Below are 21,151 nucleotides of genomic sequence, written 5' to 3'. Positions count from 1 at the left end.
ACAAGTATATGACCATGAAGCGCCAGCTGCCAGAACTTAAAGGAATGGTTCAAGTTTTTGGAAGTTTTGTTGTGTGTACTTGTAAGTAGTTAGTACCTCTCCTGCAGTATTCAGCAGTCAGAGCAAAGTTGTTTGGAGAAGCAGGAAGGAATTGTCATGGGGGAGCCAAGTCAATAGCTACTGAGAGCAGGGACAAAAGCAGGTCAAATTTTCACCATCTAAAACAACTCCAACGTCAAAAATTGAGCAGCGACAGGATATGCTAGATGGCCGCTGTGTTCACAGTGACACGAAGGACCTCAGAAGTTGTTCAGCTGTCAGATCCAATAGTGATGCGTCATCTATAATTTTGCATTCACTGAACCGCCATGACAATTTTGAGGTTTGAGTTATTTTAAATGGAGAAAGTTTGCTCTTCTTTCATCCCTGCTCTTAGTAGCTGTCAGCTACACAAGTATATTTACAGATATAGTTTTACTAGTATAACACTAGTATATTTACAAAACTGCCACCCAAGTATATTATAAAGGCCATGGCAGGCTGTAAAGTAACAAGGCTTCAGTATGCATTGAAGTACGTGACTGCACCTTGAAGTTTAAGTCTGTTTGGTGAAACAAGAGTGAGTGAAGTTCAGACCACTGAAACACGAGAATATTTGTACAAATAACAAAGATGTGGCAAAAAGCCAGCTTTCAGGATGCAGTAAATTATACCAATGAGGATTTTGTACAGCCTTTTCTCAGAGGTGTTTATGCTCAACCAGTGCCTGAAAAGACTGTGTATCAGATTCTGTTTTTCAGTAAAGTTTAAACCATAAAGTATAAGCTATACTGTAATCAGATGATAAACATCAAAATAAGACAAAGCACCATGTGACCAATATCAGGTGGGAGATCTGGCAGAAGATTTGGATTTATGTGCTTAAGTTTTGACAAATGAGTGGAGCTCTGAGGTTACTGTAGTGTACTAGTTGCACAAAGAGACCCAGAGAGAAGGGGGTGAGGGGCTGAGGGGCTGAGGAACTCCAATGTAGGGTGTGGGGGCAGTCAGAATTACTTGCAGGGATTAACTATGTTCAGCCATTAGTGCAACCTGTTAGTCAGCAAGCAACACAGCAGGGTTCAGTGTAGGCACACATGCTATTGAACAAGAACTGGAGCTTCTAATCCAAGCTGTGGAAAACATGGAAAAAAAAACAAAAAAATCCTAAATACCGATAAACTGAGCTAGCTCAATAAGGGATACTTTCATACTGTGAAGCCATTGAAATCACTTTGTGCACACTTATGCACAAACATGTTGCTATAACTCATCTGACTCAAAAAGTGTGCTAAACTGGAAGAATCCAAAATGCCAATCACAGCTCTGAAAACAGTTCTCAAAACAAAAGGCTCACTCTTTGAATGCTGTCTTTGTGTTATCATTGGTTTCCTGTAAGAGACGATGGCCTTGAGTACAACCCTTGGCTAAATTTTTGGAATCACCACACTCAGCCCATCACAACCTTATCATTTTGTTGGCAGTTGATCCAAATTTTACACCCCACACCTTTTGCTGGTACACTCCAAGTTAAATGACCCTCTTGAAGGATTTTTACAATCCTTTGCACTGTTTGCGCTGACAGCTCTCTTGTTGGAGCCATGTTTCCTGTCCGTAAGCTAGGAGCAACAGCTCGTTCATTTCTGCAAGCACTCTCTTTTAACTGCTGACTCATTTTCATACTCAAGACTTGTGCAGGTAGTCGTTTTAGAAAAGCAAATTAGGGACAATTTCCTCATTTTTACAATGAAGACAAAATAAAACAATGTTCCGATTGCAATGATATTTCTAAGGTTTGTTTTTCAAAGCCAGAATGTTTGTTTTTTTAATTTAAAAAAAAAAGAATGTATCAAATTTTTTTATTTTTTATAAATAAAAATCTACCCCTTCATTAGGGAATATTAAATCAGGACCCTGAGAAATAACTGTGAGGACCTACTGGCATTGATTGAGAGTCAGCTATAGCCATTTCTGAACAATATGCTCAGAATTAGATCTCACACATGTACATGGGTAGAGTGCACAGGACACAGGTAAAGGTGCGATAAATATGCAGAGGAAATCAATGTTCTATTTGCTAAGTTATACAATGACTGTTTTCCTCTCTTATTTCCTATGAAAGATGTAGTAAATGTCTTACTTCTTCCATCACAATGTTGATGTTGAATGTTGTTGTAGATTCTCAGGTAACCAGGTCGTGATAATTAGTGCTTCAATAGAGGGCAGCTGGACTTTAGATAAAAAGGTGAAAAGTCTTTAATAACCAAGAATATAAATCAAGTTGGCTTCAAGTCAAGCGCTTATGGTTGACATCCAATTTCTCGCTACACGATGATGTACACTTTCAACACTGTTGACTTGGCTGAAAATGGTTGTTAGCGAACAGCAGGGGTGGTTGGAGGCATTAGTCTACTGACGGTCATGCTGAAGAGTCCAGTTCAAGATCCATTTTATACTCCACTCTCACTCTTGAATGGTTAGGGTTCAGGGGTAGAAAACGCTGTACCTGATAAGGGTAATTATTATGTACAATATAATATAATGTACTACGGCCTGCAAAATAGCAGGTTAGGTTGCCATCTACAGTTTCTGACCATGGATTAAGCATGTAGTATTTTTGGAGATGTGGATATACAAATGTGTGTATTACACATTTCTGACAAGGCCGGGCCTGGGTATTAATACCACATCTATTCTGATGTATTTGATAAAATGACAGGTGTGTTGACAGCAACAGACTGTGTTAACAAGAAAGAGTACTAAGCAGCAACTGTTGTCAGTCAGCATGCGCACTTGGTGGCCATTTATGTTCGAGGCTATTTCATTTTTTCTCCTTCATTCCGTTTCATTTCACACTTTTTTTAAAGTTTAATTTAGATCATATAAACCACCTTGCCAGTCAAACCACATCACAGTCTGGCTTAAAATACATGTGGAGTACAACATGTTAGAAGACTCCATTTCAAAAGGTGGTAGTACAGACACCCACATAAAACAAACAAACTGTCAATCCCCGTCTCCCTCAGTGAAAATTCAAAACCTGCGAACACACAAAGAATTTAAAAGTTTAAGAATTGTAATCAGTAACATACTGGTCAGTATTTTATTATCATATTATAAGATGCAAAACTTTCCCGTTGAGCAGATAAACATCAATCATGTGTAGTGAAGCTCAAACCAATGAAATAACAATGATTAAAACACATGTCGAAGAGCGGAAAGGATTGAACTCTGTCTGTCTATCTCACCTCACTGAGTTGAGTTGCAGTTCGCCGTGTGTGTGTGTGTGTGTGTGTGTGTGTGTCTTTGCTGGCTTGTGTTGATCAGGCCATGTGCCTCTTTGGTCACACTGCTATCAGAGTCAAGGGGTGGGAGGGGTGGGAGGGGTGGGAGGGGTGGGGGGGGGGGGGGGGTGCATACACTCGACAAACACATGGTCTGCACTATTTATGCCTGCTGGGTTTTCTCTACACAGCCCCCTCCGATGACCAGTTATGGCATTACAGAGCCATACAGGCACGATTGTGCTGTTGACCTGCGGATGACAGTGGTGATGGAGAACTGCAACTTCCCCAACCAGAATTTGAAGGTGTACTTTATCTGTATTTGCCCAGCTTCACCGATTCTTTTTAGAAAAAATTTAAAATGATTTTTTGGGGCTTTTTATGCCTTTAATGGACAGGACAGTAGAAGAGAGGCAGGAAACAGGGGGCAGAGAGAGGGGGCATGACACGCAGCAAAGCCTCTATACATGGGGCACCTGCACAACCCACTACGCCACCGACCACCCCCCAGCTTGAGCTCTTCTATATTGATTTCCATTTCACCAGTTTGTTCATAAAACTATCTGTTTGTCCAAAGCAACAACAATTATGTCCAGAAAAATAACCAAGCAGAAAACAAGTAAAGGCACTAATACGTATTTGTTATACATACATATACATACAAAAGCTGCAAATATGTCTGGATTCAACTAATATAGAACTGTTTTCATCTTTTTTTATTATTATTATTTAAAATAAAAATGATGGCCAAGCTGCCTAAATTTGAATATTTTCTCCTATAAGATAGTTTGCTGTATATCTATAGGTTAGTTGGACATATCTTTAATTATGTTATTATGAGAGTGTCATCTCTGTCATTGAAAGAGATAATGTTTTTCACAATTTTATAAGATTTTCCAGCAGAAACAACTACACCTTAATAACAAATCACAACTGCAAAATCGATCCAGTTAAGTCCACTTAGGTTCATAAAAGTAGTCAGAGTCTTATCTGCAGTAGATTGGTCAGTTCGGTGAATCTGGGGCAATTCTGTCACAGCCACAGAAACTGAAATTTCCACCATCTTAAGCAACTCAAACTTCCAAGATTCATAAACAATTTGAGCGAACACAGTTGATAGTGAATTTTACACTGTGTCACTTATGCATCAAACATTTGTTCACTTTGTTTCATGATTTTCTCAACCAAAACCAGAGCAACTACATTGGCTCTGCCTCAGAAGTCAGACGGTCAAATCCCAAAACACCTTCTACAAGAAGTAAAAATGAATAAAAAGTCTGGAAACACCATCTTTTAATGCTTTGCAATGAAGCTAACACTCAGCGGTAAGCTACCCAGCATGTCTGACGCGAGTCACAATGGCCTCAGCCCATGTATTCTTTAGTCAAGAACACACTAAATGAGAAATGCGCATGATGCAATACTGGTTGATGAGATTTGCAAATCATCTGATTCTGTTTTTGTTTACATTTTACACAGCGTCCCGACTTTTTTGGAATTGGGATTGTACTCAGTTACAATCAGCCACTGAATAAAACCCAGCGATAAACATCAGAGTTGAGATGTTCCTCAAAGTGGTGAGTCTAACTTTAACTTTCAATTAGTTTTATAAGCTTATTTTTTAATATCTCTATATTTTCTTTCAGAAATAAAAACATTCAAGAGATTTTGACAACAACCACACAGTCAGTATGAAAAACATAAACATGAAGATTAGACTTTAGGCTTGAAGCCAATGATTTGATAGGAATGCTTCTTTCAAGGGAAAATGTAAATAAATGCCAACATATTCCCAAAGTCAGACAGTGGCCGTTTGTAGGAGTGTGTGAATGCCTGTCAGTCACAAACAAAGTGGTTGTTGATGTGTTAACAGCAGACAAACTGCCGTGTAAACAGCCACTGAGTCGCAGAAATGAAACAAACATGTTGACTTGTTGTTTCCAGAGGGAAGGTGCGTTTGTGCTTGTGTGTGCGTGATAGCATCAGCGTTCGTCCAACTAATATTTTGTAACTAAATTGAGGCCCCCCGACCTCCCTTCAGTTTGTGATTGGTCTGCGGGCTCCAGCATTGCGGATTAGGCCATGTTTCCCCACTTTCCATCCACTGTTCCTGTCCCTCTTCTCTTTTCCATTTCTCTTTGCCTTCTCCCCACATCACATGATCCGTTACATCACGGGATTGAGGTCAGAGCTGGATTAGGGCGATCTACATGAGCGAGTGAGTGAGGCAACGCTGGAATTACTGAAAGTGAAGGAGGAGAGTTGAGAGGGAGGAGGGTTCAGATGTCCCACAGATGAAAAAATAAAGAGTGGAAAAAGAGATGGGGGATAGGGAGGAGATGAGATAAAGAGTGCGGAGGGAGTGCAGGAAGACAAAGAGGATGGATGAAGATATGAAGGTGCTGTAGACTGAAAGGATTGAAAAATTCAAAAGTGCCATGGTGTTGTGTGGGGTGCTATGATGCAAAGAGTGGAACTCCATTTATATATCTATTCTTTTCTCAAACCTTTTTCGGAAGATAACAGATGAATTTACAGTGCTGTAAGACAGATATAGAAAACAATGGGAATTATACATGTGGGGAAATGACAGGGTCAAATATTAAAGTCACACACTCCACTGGAAGTCTGTCAGTAGCCTCATAAAGGAAAAAGTAAACTTAACACAAATTTCACCGGGAATGACTGAAGGTCTGAAGTAGAGATCCCTTAAAATAAAGGCCACCCAAAGAAAGAAAGGAACAACTGGTATCATGTTGTGTTGGGTCTGAGTGGCTAACATAAATTCTTTTCTTTCCTCATAAATTCAGTGTTGATATTCTAAACAGTTAAGAGAAAGTTTTAATATTTTTATAGGTGAAATTTAGATATTTCACCTTTATGTCCCACTTTGGGTTTTTGGGTCTGGCTGTATTTGTTATGACATTTCTTTTCCTCTTCTCTGTCACACACATTCAGCTTCAAGACGCCACCTAGAAATACTTTGAATAGAATGGATATAGCTTTGATTGCGCCTAACTTCAGTAGCAAAGACCTGCACGAAAGCAAGCTCAGAAAATCAAGAAACAACATGAACAGTCTCAGGAAGAAAATACCAGAGATTACTGAAACGTGTGATGAAATCAACCGTAGAGCTCACAGCGATGTGAAGTGGTGAAAGTAAAAGCCTTTTCACACAGTGTGAAGAGAACTCAAGGTATTAAGATGAAACAGCTGTGTAGCTGTGCAACTTATTAGTGAGGCTTCAATATGGCTGGGAGCATAAAGATTGGACTCTGAAGCAATGAAAAAAAAGGTCAAGTTGATTGGATAAGTCCATAACTACCCTGTTCCAGAGTGTTGGGTGCGTCTGGGTAAGAAGAGCAGTGGATGAAGTTCTGGAGCCATCGTGTCTGGGGTTGCTTCGGTTGGTCATGAGAATGCAGGCCTAAATTGTTTCAGGGACTTTGAGGCATGATATTCACACATGTATCGTTAACCACAGAGTCCAGAGCGTGACCCCATTCAGAATATCTGGGATGTTCCAGAGAAGGACTTTATCATCGATACAATACAAGATCTTGGTGGGAAATGACTGGAGGTGTGAATGGAAATGAATGTTGCATAAACTCGTGGAAATTATGCCATGGCGAATGTATGCCATGTTCAAAGCTAAATGTGGCCCAGCAAAATATGTGCGTATAGTGTATGTCAAAATGAACACAATCCAATCTAAACAATAAAACTCCATAATTCTACACAATGAAATCAAAGCAAACACAAATAACTAGCTAAAATCTTCCATCTTATGCACTTTCTTCCATCGCCTTGCCTTCCCCTGCTCATCTATGTCTGTATGCAGCTAAGCTGCTGTTCCTAAATACATCTTTTCAGTTTGTCACTGGAACTATTACGTATTTTTTTCCCTTGACTGAAGTCCAGCGTTTTTTAAACATCAGTCCTCACTGAAGACTTTCTGAAAATAAAGCTTTCCTCTGTTTTCAGACAATTGGATAGTCACGGTGAAATATATGTATGATGCTCATCTGTGTTTAAACTTTAAGGTGTCAGCTTTAACAAAATTTTAGATTCGTTTTCGTTGCCTTTCGGGGAAGTTTAGTCACAATTCTTATGGCTCCCTTTTGATGTATAAAAGCCGGATAGGAATTTGTTTTCTGTGTATTTCCCACATTTGCAATGAATATGTTATTTATTGGAGTATATAGGAATGAAATTACGTGCTATGATTAAGCATTATTTCATTTTATACAAACCCCATTTCGAGAAAAGTTGGGAAGTTTTCTAAAATGCCCTTTTATGCATAACAGGTATTCTTCAATACCTGATATTCTTTTACCTCACGGTAGCATATCATTTATATTTATCGATTTTCTTTATTCTATTTAATTTTTTCATTTTATTTTGCACATGACTGGAAGTTCGGTTCTTTTTCTTTTTTGTTACTGTTTCCATTCATTCATATCCTGGCTAATGATGACTATGTTTAGCTGCTTCGTATTCAGAAAGAATGAACATGGACGCCTCTTGCAGACTCCAAAAATTATTACTAAATGATTAAAGTGACGTATCCTTTCTTGGAAAGACAACGCCTTCGGTTGAGGCTCCTTCTTGTCAATCCAGGCACCCTCATCCGTTTAAATTAACCTGCTGATTGTAGAATCTTCTAGAATGACCTCACTTGCATATTCCATACATTTCTTTGCCTATCCCCCAGCTTTTTTTACTTGCCTGCATCACATTTTAGATTTGCATATAGTGAAGTTGGTCTTGTAAGTTTGTGCTTGACTTTTAAAGAGGCCACATCATGGAAATATCCTCTTTCTTCTCTGCTTACTGTGTAATCTTGTGGGAAAATAATTGATAAAATAAATAAAGATTCAAATAAATGAACTGATTACAGATTTAAGTTCATTTTTAAAAAATCAATCTTTTTCATGGAAATGTTGTTTTTTACATTATTGCAATTGACTTTTAACAATGTTTCAAAGTTCTTACTCTCATTGCATCGAGAAGTTGATTTAAAACCCTTCTGCAACTAAATATATTTGTATCATCTGAAAATAATTTCAGACACCTATAGTATATCAACTTCTTCCTTGTTTCTCTTATCCTGGTAGCTCAAGGTTGTTCAGTCTGGCCCTGATAGTAGATCTGAATTCATTTCAACATGTGCTTCAGGTCTGGGATGGAACACCACCGCTATCTCGTGCTCTGACCTTCCAAACATATTATAACTGTGTAAGTAAAGTTCTAAGCATTGGGAGTGTGTTTGCATTTTATTTAAAAACTTAAATTAATGTTTGTTCATTTAAATCAGGAGCAGCTGTCAAATATCAAATCCAGTGTACATGTAAAGTTTAACGGCTCCCTTTGTCAAAATGAGTCTTTAGTAAAAATCCATCCACTAACTGCAACTTAAAGGAAAATGCAATTGCACAGTTTATGTTAAGGAACCCAGTGTCACGGCAAAATGTTGTCACAGTTTATGTTTTAATAGTCTTGTTTTCAGTTTCTTATGTTTTCTTTCTCATCATGTTTCAGGTTCCAGGTCATGCTTTTCTTCTTGTCACTTTAGGTTCACTCATGTCACCTGTTTCTGCTCACAGCTGCATCTGTTCACAGCTGCATGTCATCACTGATCACTTCCCCACAGTATTTAGTTTCTAGGTTCACTTGCACTCATTGCAGAATCCTCACTACCCTTTCATGATCTTCACGAAACGCTAAGTTTTGCCTCATAGCCTTATTTATTTATTCACGGTCATTTTATTTATTCACAGTCTTGTTAAATCATAGTCTTGTTTTGTTTTTTCATAGTTTAGTATTTTTGAGATCTGGCTCTGCCGCGCCTTTTGTTTGTGCTCCTTGTCTTGTGTTTGGAATAAACCTTTTTTTTTTTATCTGAAGTTCTGCATCTGGGTCCCACCTTCACCACCGTTCCTGACAAATGTGAGATGATCACACGAAAATAATCTGTTTCATGTCATTCAAACTCGGTTACCTTGTATGACACTTAGCGGTGTAGCACCACTGTGTAACCTGTCCCACCCACTCATAAGAGTTTTGGAACATCTAATAATTGTGTATTATCACATTTGTGACAGTTTCATGTCATGCAAAACAAAGCATGTTCCATTCTCCAAGGCAAACTTAAGGGTGTAATGTTCCTTGGAGCTATGATAATGGCAAGGCAAGGCAAGTTTATTTGTAGAGCACAATTCGTACACAAGGCAATTCAAAGTGCTTTACAGCTATATAAAATCAGAAGAAGGCAAATAAAATCATTCCATAAATATAAAAAATAATCATTAATTAATTAGATGTAGGTATTGAACAATTTTTAATCAAGCATAAGCCGTTTCTCATCATGCAAAACCTAGGTAATTTATGATTTGGAGAGGAAGACCAAGGCATATAACAGTTTGGTAATTAAGAGGTTTTTGCCATAGCTTCTTTTTGTCACGGTGCGTGGTGCGAGAAGGGACCCAGATGCAGTTCTTCTCAAAAATCAAAAGGTTTATTTATAAAACGGGGAGCAGGAACAAAAGGCGCGGCAGAGCCGGATTATCAAAAATACTTAACATGAAAAAACACTAAACAAAACAAGGCTATGAAAAAAACACTATGACTAAGGCTATCTTAAACAGGCTATGAGGCAGGCAATCAAACTTATCTTTTGTCGTGGAAGCATGAAGGGATAGTGAGGTAAGGATTCTGCAGTGACTGAAAGGAAACCAGAAGACTAAATACTGTGGAGGGAGTGATCAGTGAATGAGGTGCAGCTGTGAACAATTAACCAGGTGACTTGAGTGAACTGAGGTGGCAGGGGAAAAACAGGACTAGAACATAACTGAAACCATGATTAAACAAACTGTGACATAACATAAACTTCTATAGCCGACTGTGACACTTTTGCTTTTGAGAGGCTCTCTACAAGTGCTCTCAGCAGTCGCAGGTAGACACATATTACTGATGGGCTGCATTTCTGTCAAATAATATTACAGAAATATTTGAATGACAGCAGCTTTTTTTGTAAATTCAACTGTATGCATGTGCTCTACTTTTTTTCTAAATGCAGAAAGATTCAACTTTTGGGGCATCTGTGGAGTGCCTAGGCTCACTTGAGTCTAGATGAGTGTATACAGCACAAATAAGACTGATTTGAACCCCAATGGTATTATCTGGGTGTGTTTGTGCAGTTTATAGAAACTTGATTTTGTATGTTTTCGTTTGTACTAACAGGTTTAAATGCATGACTGAACCAAACTGTCAGGACCAAGCTGACACACACTGTACAAGGAAACCTTTTAGATAACAAGAACCACAGAAATGAAGAAAAAAAAGTTTGAGTAGTCAGTTCAACACTCCATCCAGGACACATTCCTAAAGAAAATAAAACACAGCTCAATTGTATGGCTGTGTTTTCATCCCAGTAAACAGGACCTTGACTGACCCACACTGGCATGGCAGACCATAGGGTTGGAGCCAGATTAGACTACATTACCCTGGCTTGAACTGGAACTGGATCGCAGCACACAATTACAAAGGTTAGAAAATTTAATTCCAGGACTGCTCTTTTTAATGGACTATTATTTACTGTGAGGGTAAAAACCAGAAAGAAATGTGGCATGCGATAGGAAACCCAGGTTGGAAGCATCCATAGTCAGATGGTTCTCCTCTCTCCTGCTCCTGTACATACTGATGTTTGGCAGACTTCATCAGTGTTATGTCAGGCTCTCAAACTATTTTTATTTACAAGAGGTCAAAGTTTAATTTACAATACTTTATGCCCCATGATGCATCGGGCCTGCGAGAGCATCTGTCACTGGGGGGAACATTGGAACCAATTTGTCGTATGCTGTAATCCTGCCGATGAAAAGAGACATGTCCAGAGAAAGATAGACATACAGAGATGATGAGGAGAGAGTGACAGCGAGGATGAAGAGGAAGAGGACGACAAGGAGGAGGAAGAGGAGGAAGAGGGAGACAGTAATCCTGTATAATTCACTTAGTGTTGCGCTGAGGGAGCAGGACACTAAGAGGATTTGAGACATTCTCTAAATTAGATCAGCAAGAATAACAAACTGCAAGGAGAGGTGGAGCAGAAGAACAAGGGGGAAAGAGACAGAATACATGGATCTTTTCTGAATCGTTTCGATCAGAAGTGTTTATAGTTGCATCCTCGGAGCGTGCACAGACATCAGAGTGGTACCTGCTGCCTCGTGCTCAGATTGCAATCCGTGTTCAATACTTGCACTGAACATCAAGTTCTGCTATAATCCCAACAAATGTTTCAGTCAAATATATCATTAATCTGTGGCTCCAAACACTGACTTTTACTATTAGTGATATTAACTAGGTGTTAAGTTGTAATCTGCAGTAAAGCCCTTAGCAGAAGTGTATACTGAGGTTGACAGTGCTTGGTTGATCCATTCATAGTGTAATACTGATCCTGTTACCGCTGCCAGCCGCAGATCCCGCATACCTACTTACACTGCAGGACTATGTGATTCAGCGGTATTACAAATCTTATTCAATGATTAATGCAAATTAACACACAAAATCAACATGAGAACAATTTGGCAGCTAATAACTGCAAATGAGTCCTTTAACAAGCAACAGTGGATTAATTGTGCTGTAAAAATGTGTTAGTGATTAGGACATGATTATCATAAACCAACACATCATCGGCACAAAACTGTGTTTTCGTGCTTCGGTCAGCATTGACACTTTAAGATTTTTTTGTCTGTTGTCTTGCATACAAGAACGAAATACACAGATTACCTACTTATTGTATGTTGCACTATGTGCTGCATTTGCACATCAAGATCAGAGCGTATTTACTTAGATAATGCCTCATTGGCATATTCAAACTGAGCATTTCACTAAACTTAACACAACAAACATAACACAAATAAACGTTTTCTTATTGCAGGTACCGATACCTGTCGTGCCTTAAGACACAAATTTCCACTGTGGCAACAGTTACAAGCACAAAGTTTCCCAAATTTTTTTTGATTGATAGCATGTTTTATAAAACATTCTAGAATGAAAAACTTGCCGTTGATGGGATTTTCTTAGCTCTTGATTAATCAAAAAAAAAAATCAATATATGTCTGGCTTTATCTATTGTTAAGATTGTTATTCTAAATATTCATGCAAAATTATAAATATCCATTACAATAAACCACATTTTGAGTGTTTTTGTTTGTTTGTTTTCACAGAAGCTCATTTTCTCAGTTTAAATAATCAATAGGGAAAGTTTTATGATGATCCCAAATTGTTAGAAACTCAACCCAATTCGCTTGTGTCTTATCTAAATGCTAAATGCAGTTAGTCACAGTGTCCTTGAATCATTATAGCAGAGGCATGTCTAAATTAAACCATGGAGATGATAATACTCTCTGTTTTCTGATCAATTCTCTTAAATAGCTTTATAGTTGAAAAATAAAACAATATATAATCTACTGTGTAAAATGATAATATATTAAAGCATAGGGGATGTCATGACCTGGATACATCTGTTAAAGAGTATTAAAAGATTCTTCTCAGTGCACAATAAAAACCATCAGGCCAGTCTACATTTCGAAACAGCTCTTGAAGATTTGTTGTGTGCGTCTCGTTTGTGTGCATTTGTAATGACTTCCATCCCTTACGTGTACGTGTGTGCACGCCTGCGTCTGAGAGAAACAGCTTTCAGAAATGCATATTTGATGCTCCGCTGTCTGCGTGTACACACGCGTGAATCTGAGTGTGTATTTGGCTGCATGCTAGGTGCGCGTGCATTTGGCTGTGTTGGGATTAGGAATCGATTAAGAGGAAATTGGACTGAGGGCAGGAGGGAGGAAGGGGTGTAAAGAGGGAGGGAGGGATGATGGGACGGCCAGTCAGCTCAGGCAGCAGCCGCCTGTGGCATGATTACTCAAGCCTCCAGAGCAGGCCGGCCACCAGCTTGTTTGTAAAGGATTAGAGAGGGGAAAGAAATGAATCATATTTCTAAGTCCTGAGTGTGTCTGTCTGTGTCTCTGTGCCTCGCAGTCCATATGCTGCCAATGGGGGATTACAGGAGCTCTATCTATCTATCTATCTATCTATCTATCTATCTATCTATCTATCTATCTATCTATCTATCTATCTATCTATCTATCTATCTATCTATCTATCTATCTATCTATCTATCTATCTATCTGTCTATCTGTCTATCTGTCTATCTGTCTATCTGTCTATCTGTCTGTCTGTCTATCTATCTATCTATCTATCAAACAGTGTAACATTTTTGTGTCTGTGTTACTGTATAAATGAGCCCATTTGAGCTTGTCAGTGACTGTAGTCTGCTGCACTTTGTTAAAGAGCTTTTGGACAACCCAGTGTTATGCTGTGTCACCATGAGGCTGAACCTGGCTTTGTGTTATCAGGGTTTAAAACCCAGTCAGAAGTCTCACTGCTACCAAAGTGTAACAACCAGCTAGGACAAATCATTTATAAACGGGGAAACTACCTACCAACAAAATTGCTTCAGTGGAGGAGTGTTCTTGAGGTGTGTTTCTTTTAAGTGTGGATAGCCCAATGCAAGCCCAATGCAAATGGTTATTGTGCACAGTTGAACTCATAATTGTACTTTGTTGAATCTGCACTTAAAAGTTTAGAGGTCTGAACATACATTTAAAAAAGAATTGTCATTTAAGAACCTAGGTAATGCTGATTAGATCTGATTACTTCTCTACAGCCTTCTTGCTGTAAACATGTTATATTTTGAACTTTGAAGAACATAGCTGATGGCAACAGCAATGTAGAACATACTTTTTAATCCAAATATTTAAAAAATCATCACAAACTACTTTCTGTATGTTTCATGTCAACCACAATCCAAAGGATAAACTATCCTGAGAAAACAGAAAGAACGAAACAGCATCGAACAAAACTGATAGTACTCAGTCTTGCTACCAGAGCCTGAGAAACAGGAGGCTCCTCTGACGAGTTTTTTTTTCCTGTACCTGTGTCTCATGGGTTTCCCTGACTGACACATTGTTGGGGAAGACCAACAGCAGGTCATGACTCTATTAATTCCAATATCTGCAAAGGTTGTCCTAACTCACACCGTCTCCATAGTGTAATTGCAGCTAATGGATCATGTAAATGTGAACATAGAGTCTTATAAATTCTTTTTACCCTCATTCTCTGATGGAAATATTCGACATGACATGTATCATCTGATTTTTTGGATTCTAACCTGGTTTTGTTTAGACAAGCAAATCAGGAAGAAATCTACTTTTCAGCAGCCCATTCTTCCGAGATTCGACAACACAAAACACTTCTTGGTAGAATAAAATCTAAACATATGACTCGAACATGAAGTAATCAAGGTAGGTTCCATGTGAATTTCGACAATTGCTGCTTAACCGACTGGCCAGTATGATTTTAGAGGTCAGTTGCTTAATGAGTTAATGTCATTAACCTCCATCTTCCAACAGCAGTTGAAATGTGCTATCTTGTTGTGTAGAGAATCTCTGGACCTATGTAGAGATTGTGGCACTTTGAGGTAAACATCAGCATGCTAGCATACTCATAATAACAATGCTAACATATATATGCATAACCTGTATGTTTATCATATTCAACCTCAAAGTTTGGTGTGTTTGCTGTTAGCACTCAACACAACGTGCTATTGAAAACGTTCAAATTAAATTGTAGATGTAGAAACAGATTTTGCTGACAATTGGGAAGATATCTTGCTTAATACTACAAACATATATCTCTGATACTGCTTTAGAAGTCCTGTGAATCTATCAGTCATTAGGACTTAATCTGGGTACTATAAACGTCTGACTACGCAGCTGTTCCTCTGGTAGCTGTTAAAAAATTCATTCTGAACTGATTTTACCAACTCAAAAGGGCCATTAACTTAAAAGCACTGGGAAACAATGGTTTTATAAACTTTAAAAAGTAAAGCTGAAGGAACTGCCAAGTAATGTCATGCCATAGCGACCTAGCGACAAACATGAGAGCATGGAAGCTACTGTATAGCTAGGCAGATAAACTCAACCATTTACTCAGACACACATATGGAGTACAGCAGGCTGTGCAAGTGAGACCTATTCCTAACTGGAAATACTCGTCAACGCCAGGGTAGAACACGTCTGAAGAGGAACGCTGTGTAAAAGTCAACTTGGACTCACAGCAAGATGTGGAATACAAACAAAAACTCAATCTGCTGATTTGTTTCCAGACACGACTTTCAGTTTTTCTGCAGTACCAGACATACAATAACTGTCCCGCCCCACAGCTAAACGTGTAAATCACCTCTTTATGTAACACTTTCCTGGTCTTGCTGACCATTTAAAGCACTTTTACACTTCAAGCCACATTTGCCTATCCAAATGTCATACATGCACTTAATAAAAGTTGCGCTCATTGTTATTGTTCTTGTCCTTCGCTCATTGTCCTGCACATAGATACGTTGACATGTTGCCTGGATGCCATTGAACCACCGACCATTTGAACTGGCTCGCTCACAAACCACCCCATTAGCAACCTCTACAAATTTTCACGACCGCAGTGCATACTTTAAATGTCCTATACCATAATGATGACGTATCGTTTTGTTAAAAAGTGTATTGAAGGCTCCAATTCTCTAATACAGTGATGAATTGTACTGTTGATGCATCGTTATTTTCTCTTTCTTATTTCTTTCTTTCCAGTTCTGCGATCCCTGTAGGCTGCGGTATTGGCTTAGCAGCTCCTCTTTTTTCCGATGAGCACTCAGAAAGAGCGGGGAGGTAGGGGAAAACCTTTCAACATAATTGTAATACAGCTTAACTTTGTTCTTCTCATAAGTGCATTGTGTCGTGACACAAGACCTGCAGTCATGTTTCAAGATATCATCTGAACACAGAGGAGCTGATAGCACATTAAAACCTTTCATCCAGTGCACTTCTCATAACCCCTATAGAGGTGACCCTTTGGCCTTTTGGTGGCGGGAACACACAGAAACATTTGGCAATCCAAAGTAATCTGCCCATCTTTTGTACTTCAGTTTGGGGCTGGCAGAGCGATGGGACTCAATATAATGGTAAATTATAATTAGATTTTTGTCCTTTCTGCCCTGCTCCCTCTCATCTCTGCCTCGTGCCCACTGACACTCTTGTATGAATAAGCGCAACGCCCTTACATACGATTCCTAATCTGGCTTCTGTAGATGCCTGACACTTCCTTTTCTCTCTTTCCATCACCAAAGGGCAGAGAAATAGAAGGATGAAACACGTCACAGGTAAAATCATGCCTTCGTTCGACACTTGAAAATAATATTCTCGGACTAAACTCCTAAATCCAATAACTCACAGAACACTGACCCCAGAGTTTTTAATGAAGTCATTTAATGTCTCAGAAACATCAGAGCTATCTAGCATGGTAGTGGTGAGACCGGTCAAGCACAGGAGACAAATGAAATATACAAAATAAACCATGTCAGAAAAATAAGCAGAGAAGATTATAAAGCAAAAGATAAAAGTACAGTAAATGATTAAGAAGCATAAATAGCATTGTGTCCTATTACTGCTACTTTTATTGGATAAAACCCTGAGTTTGAAAAGAAGAATAAGAAGCAGAAACCAGAGAAATATACACAGTAAAAAGTTGGCAGTTTTCTAGATTTAAAGAAAGAGGAAGAGAGTCTGTTGGATGGATTGTCTGCGTAACAACACACTGCTGATACCAGACATGGTTGCATTTTCAAGTTTTAATATTTACAAAACAACATCAAAAACGTATATTAGCAATATCTGCGTCGGCTGAAGACATAATATGAATGGTGATAGCAATAATACTGATAATATCGACTTAAAACAAATTACCACAATTTTTACCTAAACAAATTCACAAATTTTAAAAGAAACATAATGCTGTTTAAGTCTAATACAAAAAGAAGAAGAATCAAACGAAACATCAAACACAAAAAGTGGTGTCACATCTTTACAGGTTGAAGCTGAGAGAGGCACCAAACACTCTGTGCAAAGGGGGAGCTGCATGGTGGCCCCGGTCCCTTCCCTTTCTCTGGTGCAGTCTTCTCTCCAATCAAATTCTTCACTGGAGCAGTACACTGAAGAACTGCTTCGGCAATCTGCTTATCCCACGCAGCGACCGTGAGACAAAGTGGGGGGAAACGTTACTCGGCTGCCAGTGGCCACAATGTGACCATTGTTGCCCCTGTTGTGTGGAAGTGATCCTAATAAACTATCAAAGTACGAGCCACTGTGCTAATAATTATAACCATGCTCAAAGGCAACAGGTTTGTACTGCAGTCACTGGCGTGACTAACTCTTCCCCTCCGCTTGTATCGCACACAGAGGGTCAGCATCATACAAGGCTACTCGGGAACCATCAGCTCGTGCCTGCTATGCTTTTCTCACGTGGTACTGAATAAGTGGGCGTCTTAAGACACCTTCTTCTGATGTAAGTTAGGGTTGATCGAGGTGCTTTTGAGTCAGCTCGCTGATGGAGGAGGGGGAAAAAAAGCAGCTTTGACAGTTTAGATGGACAATGGCCTCTCTCATCGGTTCTTTTGCTTAAACATGTCAGTCCCCGTGTTGTCTTATTTAGTCAAGCAAAGACTGTATGTTACTGATGGTAAAACTGTTGCTGAGCTTTAAAAAAAAGCCTCTGCTTCAAATTTTGTGAAGGTAAAGCTAGGGAAAAGTTTCTGCTTTCTGCTCTGTCAAACAAAACATGCAAAGCCTCTACTAACAGCTAGTCATCTGGCCTCCTCTGTTTTGCGTATCCACTGTAAATTCTCTTGTCAGTGTTTAGTTCACGCCTCGAACTTCTGATCCACGGAGCAGGATAAGTCAAGCTTTTATCCTCTAACTAGTCAGATTTTGTCGTACATATACCAAATCAGTCTCGTTATCCTTACATGTGGCCATTTAATGATTTGAAGGCTGATATATTTGTTGCTTAATGTAGAAACACAACATTTGTCTCTGTTACAATCACAAAGCCAAGCATTAACAGATCATTTAACTTCCACACTTATTTTCCTGAAAGAACAAACACGAAGAAAATTATTTCAGCTGATTAGTTCTTCAACTGATATGATTAATACATTTCCATGTCCCAAGTCCTTCTTTTCTACAACACCAAAAGTAATCTGGGGTTATTCACCCTACTTTGATTTTGTTTGATTTCTCACTTCCTCCCCTGACTCCCTCTTTCCCTCCCTCCCCACATCCCACTCTTTGCTATTTACAAAACCTGGAACTTCCATGAGTTCTGGTCTTTGTAGTCCAGACAGTCAGCGGCGTTGAAATTGAGCTTCCAGGCAGCTTGGTCTTTGTAGTCTAGACAGTCGACAGCCCCGAAGCCCAGTGAGGCGGCTGTGTAGCCCTGGGAGGAGAGCGAGGCAGGGGATTGGCTGAGGGGCCCACCCATTGAGGAGGCTGTGATGGGGCTCAGGGCTCCTCCGGTGCCTGACAGCTGCGGGTGCATCGGAGACAGGTAGGAGCTACAGTCCAGGCCCGTGAAGTAGGAGGAGGAGCCTGCGTAGCTCTGGCTGTAGGCCGGCGCCTGGGTGTAGGTCATGGGGTAGGTGGTGGCGCGCTGCATGCAAGGGGTGGTGGAGACAGACAGGGGGTCTGGCAGAGGAGAGATGGAGGCTGGGCTCCAGATGGACACGGTGGCACTGGCAGAGCTGGAGCTAGGGGTGATGGCAGTGCCTGGAGGAGGGGGTGGAGGACTGTAGGGTCCATTGGTGGGATTGGCACTGGCCTCGGTATTGGTATCACGTGCAGGAGACGCCTTCTTTTTAGGGGGCCTTGGTTTGGACTGGCCTGTGCTCTGTTGCTGCTGCTGGCGACATTTGGCACGACGGTTCTTGAACCAGACCTAATGAGTAACAAAGAGGAATGAGAGACGTTAAAATACCAGTATGTCACAGCAACTCGACAAATCATTTCTCTCTACACAAACATTTCTTCATCATTAAAGTTCCGTTCAAAACGCTTTATAATGCGTTACCTGGACTCGAGACTCTGGCAGGTTGATCTTGAGGGCCACCTCCTCCCTCATGAAGATGTCTGGGTAGCGGGTTTTGGCAAAGAGAGCCTCCAGGATGTCCAGCTGTGCGCGCGTGAAGGTGGTGCGCTCCCGACGCTGTTTACGTGGGGTGCCTGTTAAAGAAAAATATTACCATCAATATCAGTATTATTATTATCGTTATCCTTATTATTAACTGCTGCCTCGTTGGACTAGAAGTAATTATTTCAATGATGCAGAAGAATTTTCGCCACGGGCCTGTGGAGGCCATTTATCTGCGTCCGTATTTGAACACACAGACTTAAATTTGACTAATTGACTGATCGATAGGATGGAAATGGTTCGAAAGATCTATCGACAAGAACAATAATAACGAATAAATACGAATAAAAATAAATATTAGCAGCTTAAAACCCTTTAAATTATTGAATTATTATACTTTTATTATTATTATTACTCGAACATTGTTAAATGTATAAACTGTTCATTTTTTGGACGTTATTCTCCAGAACATGTCGCGTAAAAACTGGAATTAGAAATTGTAGGACATTGTCATTGGCCCGTTTGCGAGCGTCATATAAATAATAGAAAATAATAGAATAATAATCGACCTTGACTATAAACAGTCCCTCCATCATCCGTTTATTATCGAACAAATGAATACAAAATGTATCATAGATTTGAGTGAGTGTGTGCGAATCGAAATATTGGAAGCGACCAAACAAAACTCATTCTATATCACAGATTATGATGTCTTCTTCTTCTTTTTTTTGTCACCCCTAATTCACTCTGTTAATCTGCCACAAAAAAGGCCGAGCTTTGTAACGCGCCTTCTGTCCACAGTGTCAAAAACCTCGGCATCGTTTCATTCAAACTCTGGATGATGGATGACAGATGCAGATCAGAATATGCTGCGCATCCGAACAACAAAAGAAGACTTCGTTCGATTTAAAAAAAAGACTCAAAGACTGACCTTTTCTAAATAGGTTAAATGATTAGAGCAACAGATTGCAGGTTCCTGTAATTCGGTGTGAGACCAGGCTGTGTTTCCATTCACACACAATTTCATTGTTTTTTGATTCTGTAATCCGCTGAATTTATAGGTCATGTGAGCACATGTTGTGAAGAGTCAGTATTTGTACACATGAGGCTGTTTCTTGCAGTTAAAGGTTAAGAAACAGAACGCAACTGAAACTGTCTCCCCTTTTTCTTTTTTTGTCGCCTAATTTACGCACAAGATATTTCTTAAAAACGTGAATTCCTTTAGTGTCAGTGTTTCCTTTTCACTTGGCACTGTAAACAACAGGTTTAAATAGAAGTAAAAAAGATTTTACTTACTGGGATATCCAACGGCGGCGGAGTGGAGTAGATCCATGCCCGGGCCGGACAGCGTTAACCCGTTCACGGCGTAATGGGGTTGCTTAATGTAGGACATCATGCCTCCTGCCGGCTTTAAAACGCTCCCTCACTCCCTCACTCTCTCTCTCCTTCTCTCAGACCGGGGGCCGGCTCTTCTGACCAGTCTCCAGGGGGGTGTCTCCTTCTCCCTCTCCTATTTTCCTCTCACTCCCTCCCTCTATTTGTCTTTTCCCTGCTTGTTTGTCACGTAATTTTCCCCTGACTTCTCCTAAACCACCTTTGTTGTAAGTCCCTGCGCGTTACAGCCAAGCACCAGAGGTTCCAACTGCACTAGTTTACCGCGGTGCGCCTTTTACACCTGTCTTCACCTGACGCGCAAAACTTCAGTAGATTTAGGGACAGAGTGTACGCTCCGCTTCCGCTATTCAGATAAAAAAGTACAA

The 21,151-nt window shown here is 39.8% G+C and overlaps 1 protein-coding gene across 1 annotated transcript; it reads right to left on the bottom strand.

Annotated features, from left to right (window-relative positions):
- Positions 1-18,560: 18,560 nt before the first annotated feature.
- LOC140313794 (homeobox protein otx5-A-like) lies at positions 18,561-20,787 on the bottom strand. Its single transcript, XM_072391773.1, has 3 exons — positions 20,688-20,787; positions 19,332-19,483; positions 18,561-19,199 (listed from the first exon to the last, which is right to left on the bottom strand). Exons 1-3 carry the CDS (start codon positions 20,785-20,787, stop codon positions 18,561-18,563), a joined length of 891 nt encoding a protein of 296 aa, XP_072247874.1.
- Between the last annotated feature and the right edge of the window lie 364 nt (positions 20,788-21,151).

The sequence above is a fragment of the Leuresthes tenuis genome, unplaced genomic scaffold (genome assembly GCF_036924035.1).
Source record: "Leuresthes tenuis unplaced genomic scaffold, fLeuTen1.0.hap1 SCAF_9, whole genome shotgun sequence".
Taxonomy (NCBI): domain Eukaryota; kingdom Metazoa; phylum Chordata; class Actinopteri; order Atheriniformes; family Atherinopsidae; genus Leuresthes; species Leuresthes tenuis.
Note: the sequence above shows the minus strand (reverse complement) of the source record. Positions and strands in the feature narration are given on the sequence as shown.

Bases quoted from the DNA above. Each gene is read 5' to 3' on its own strand.
- LOC140313794 (XM_072391773.1), bottom strand. From the start codon at position 20,787: ATGATGTCCTACATTAAGCAACCCCATTACGCCGTGAACGGGTTAACG. The intron at 19,484-20,687 runs GTAAGTAAAATC...TTTCTTTAACAG, and splicing joins CGCCGCCGTTGGATATCCCA to GCACCCCACGTAAACAGCGT. The intron at 19,200-19,331 runs GTAACGCATTAT...GTTACTCATTAG, and splicing joins TGCCAGAGTCTCGAGTCCAG to GTCTGGTTCAAGAACCGTCG.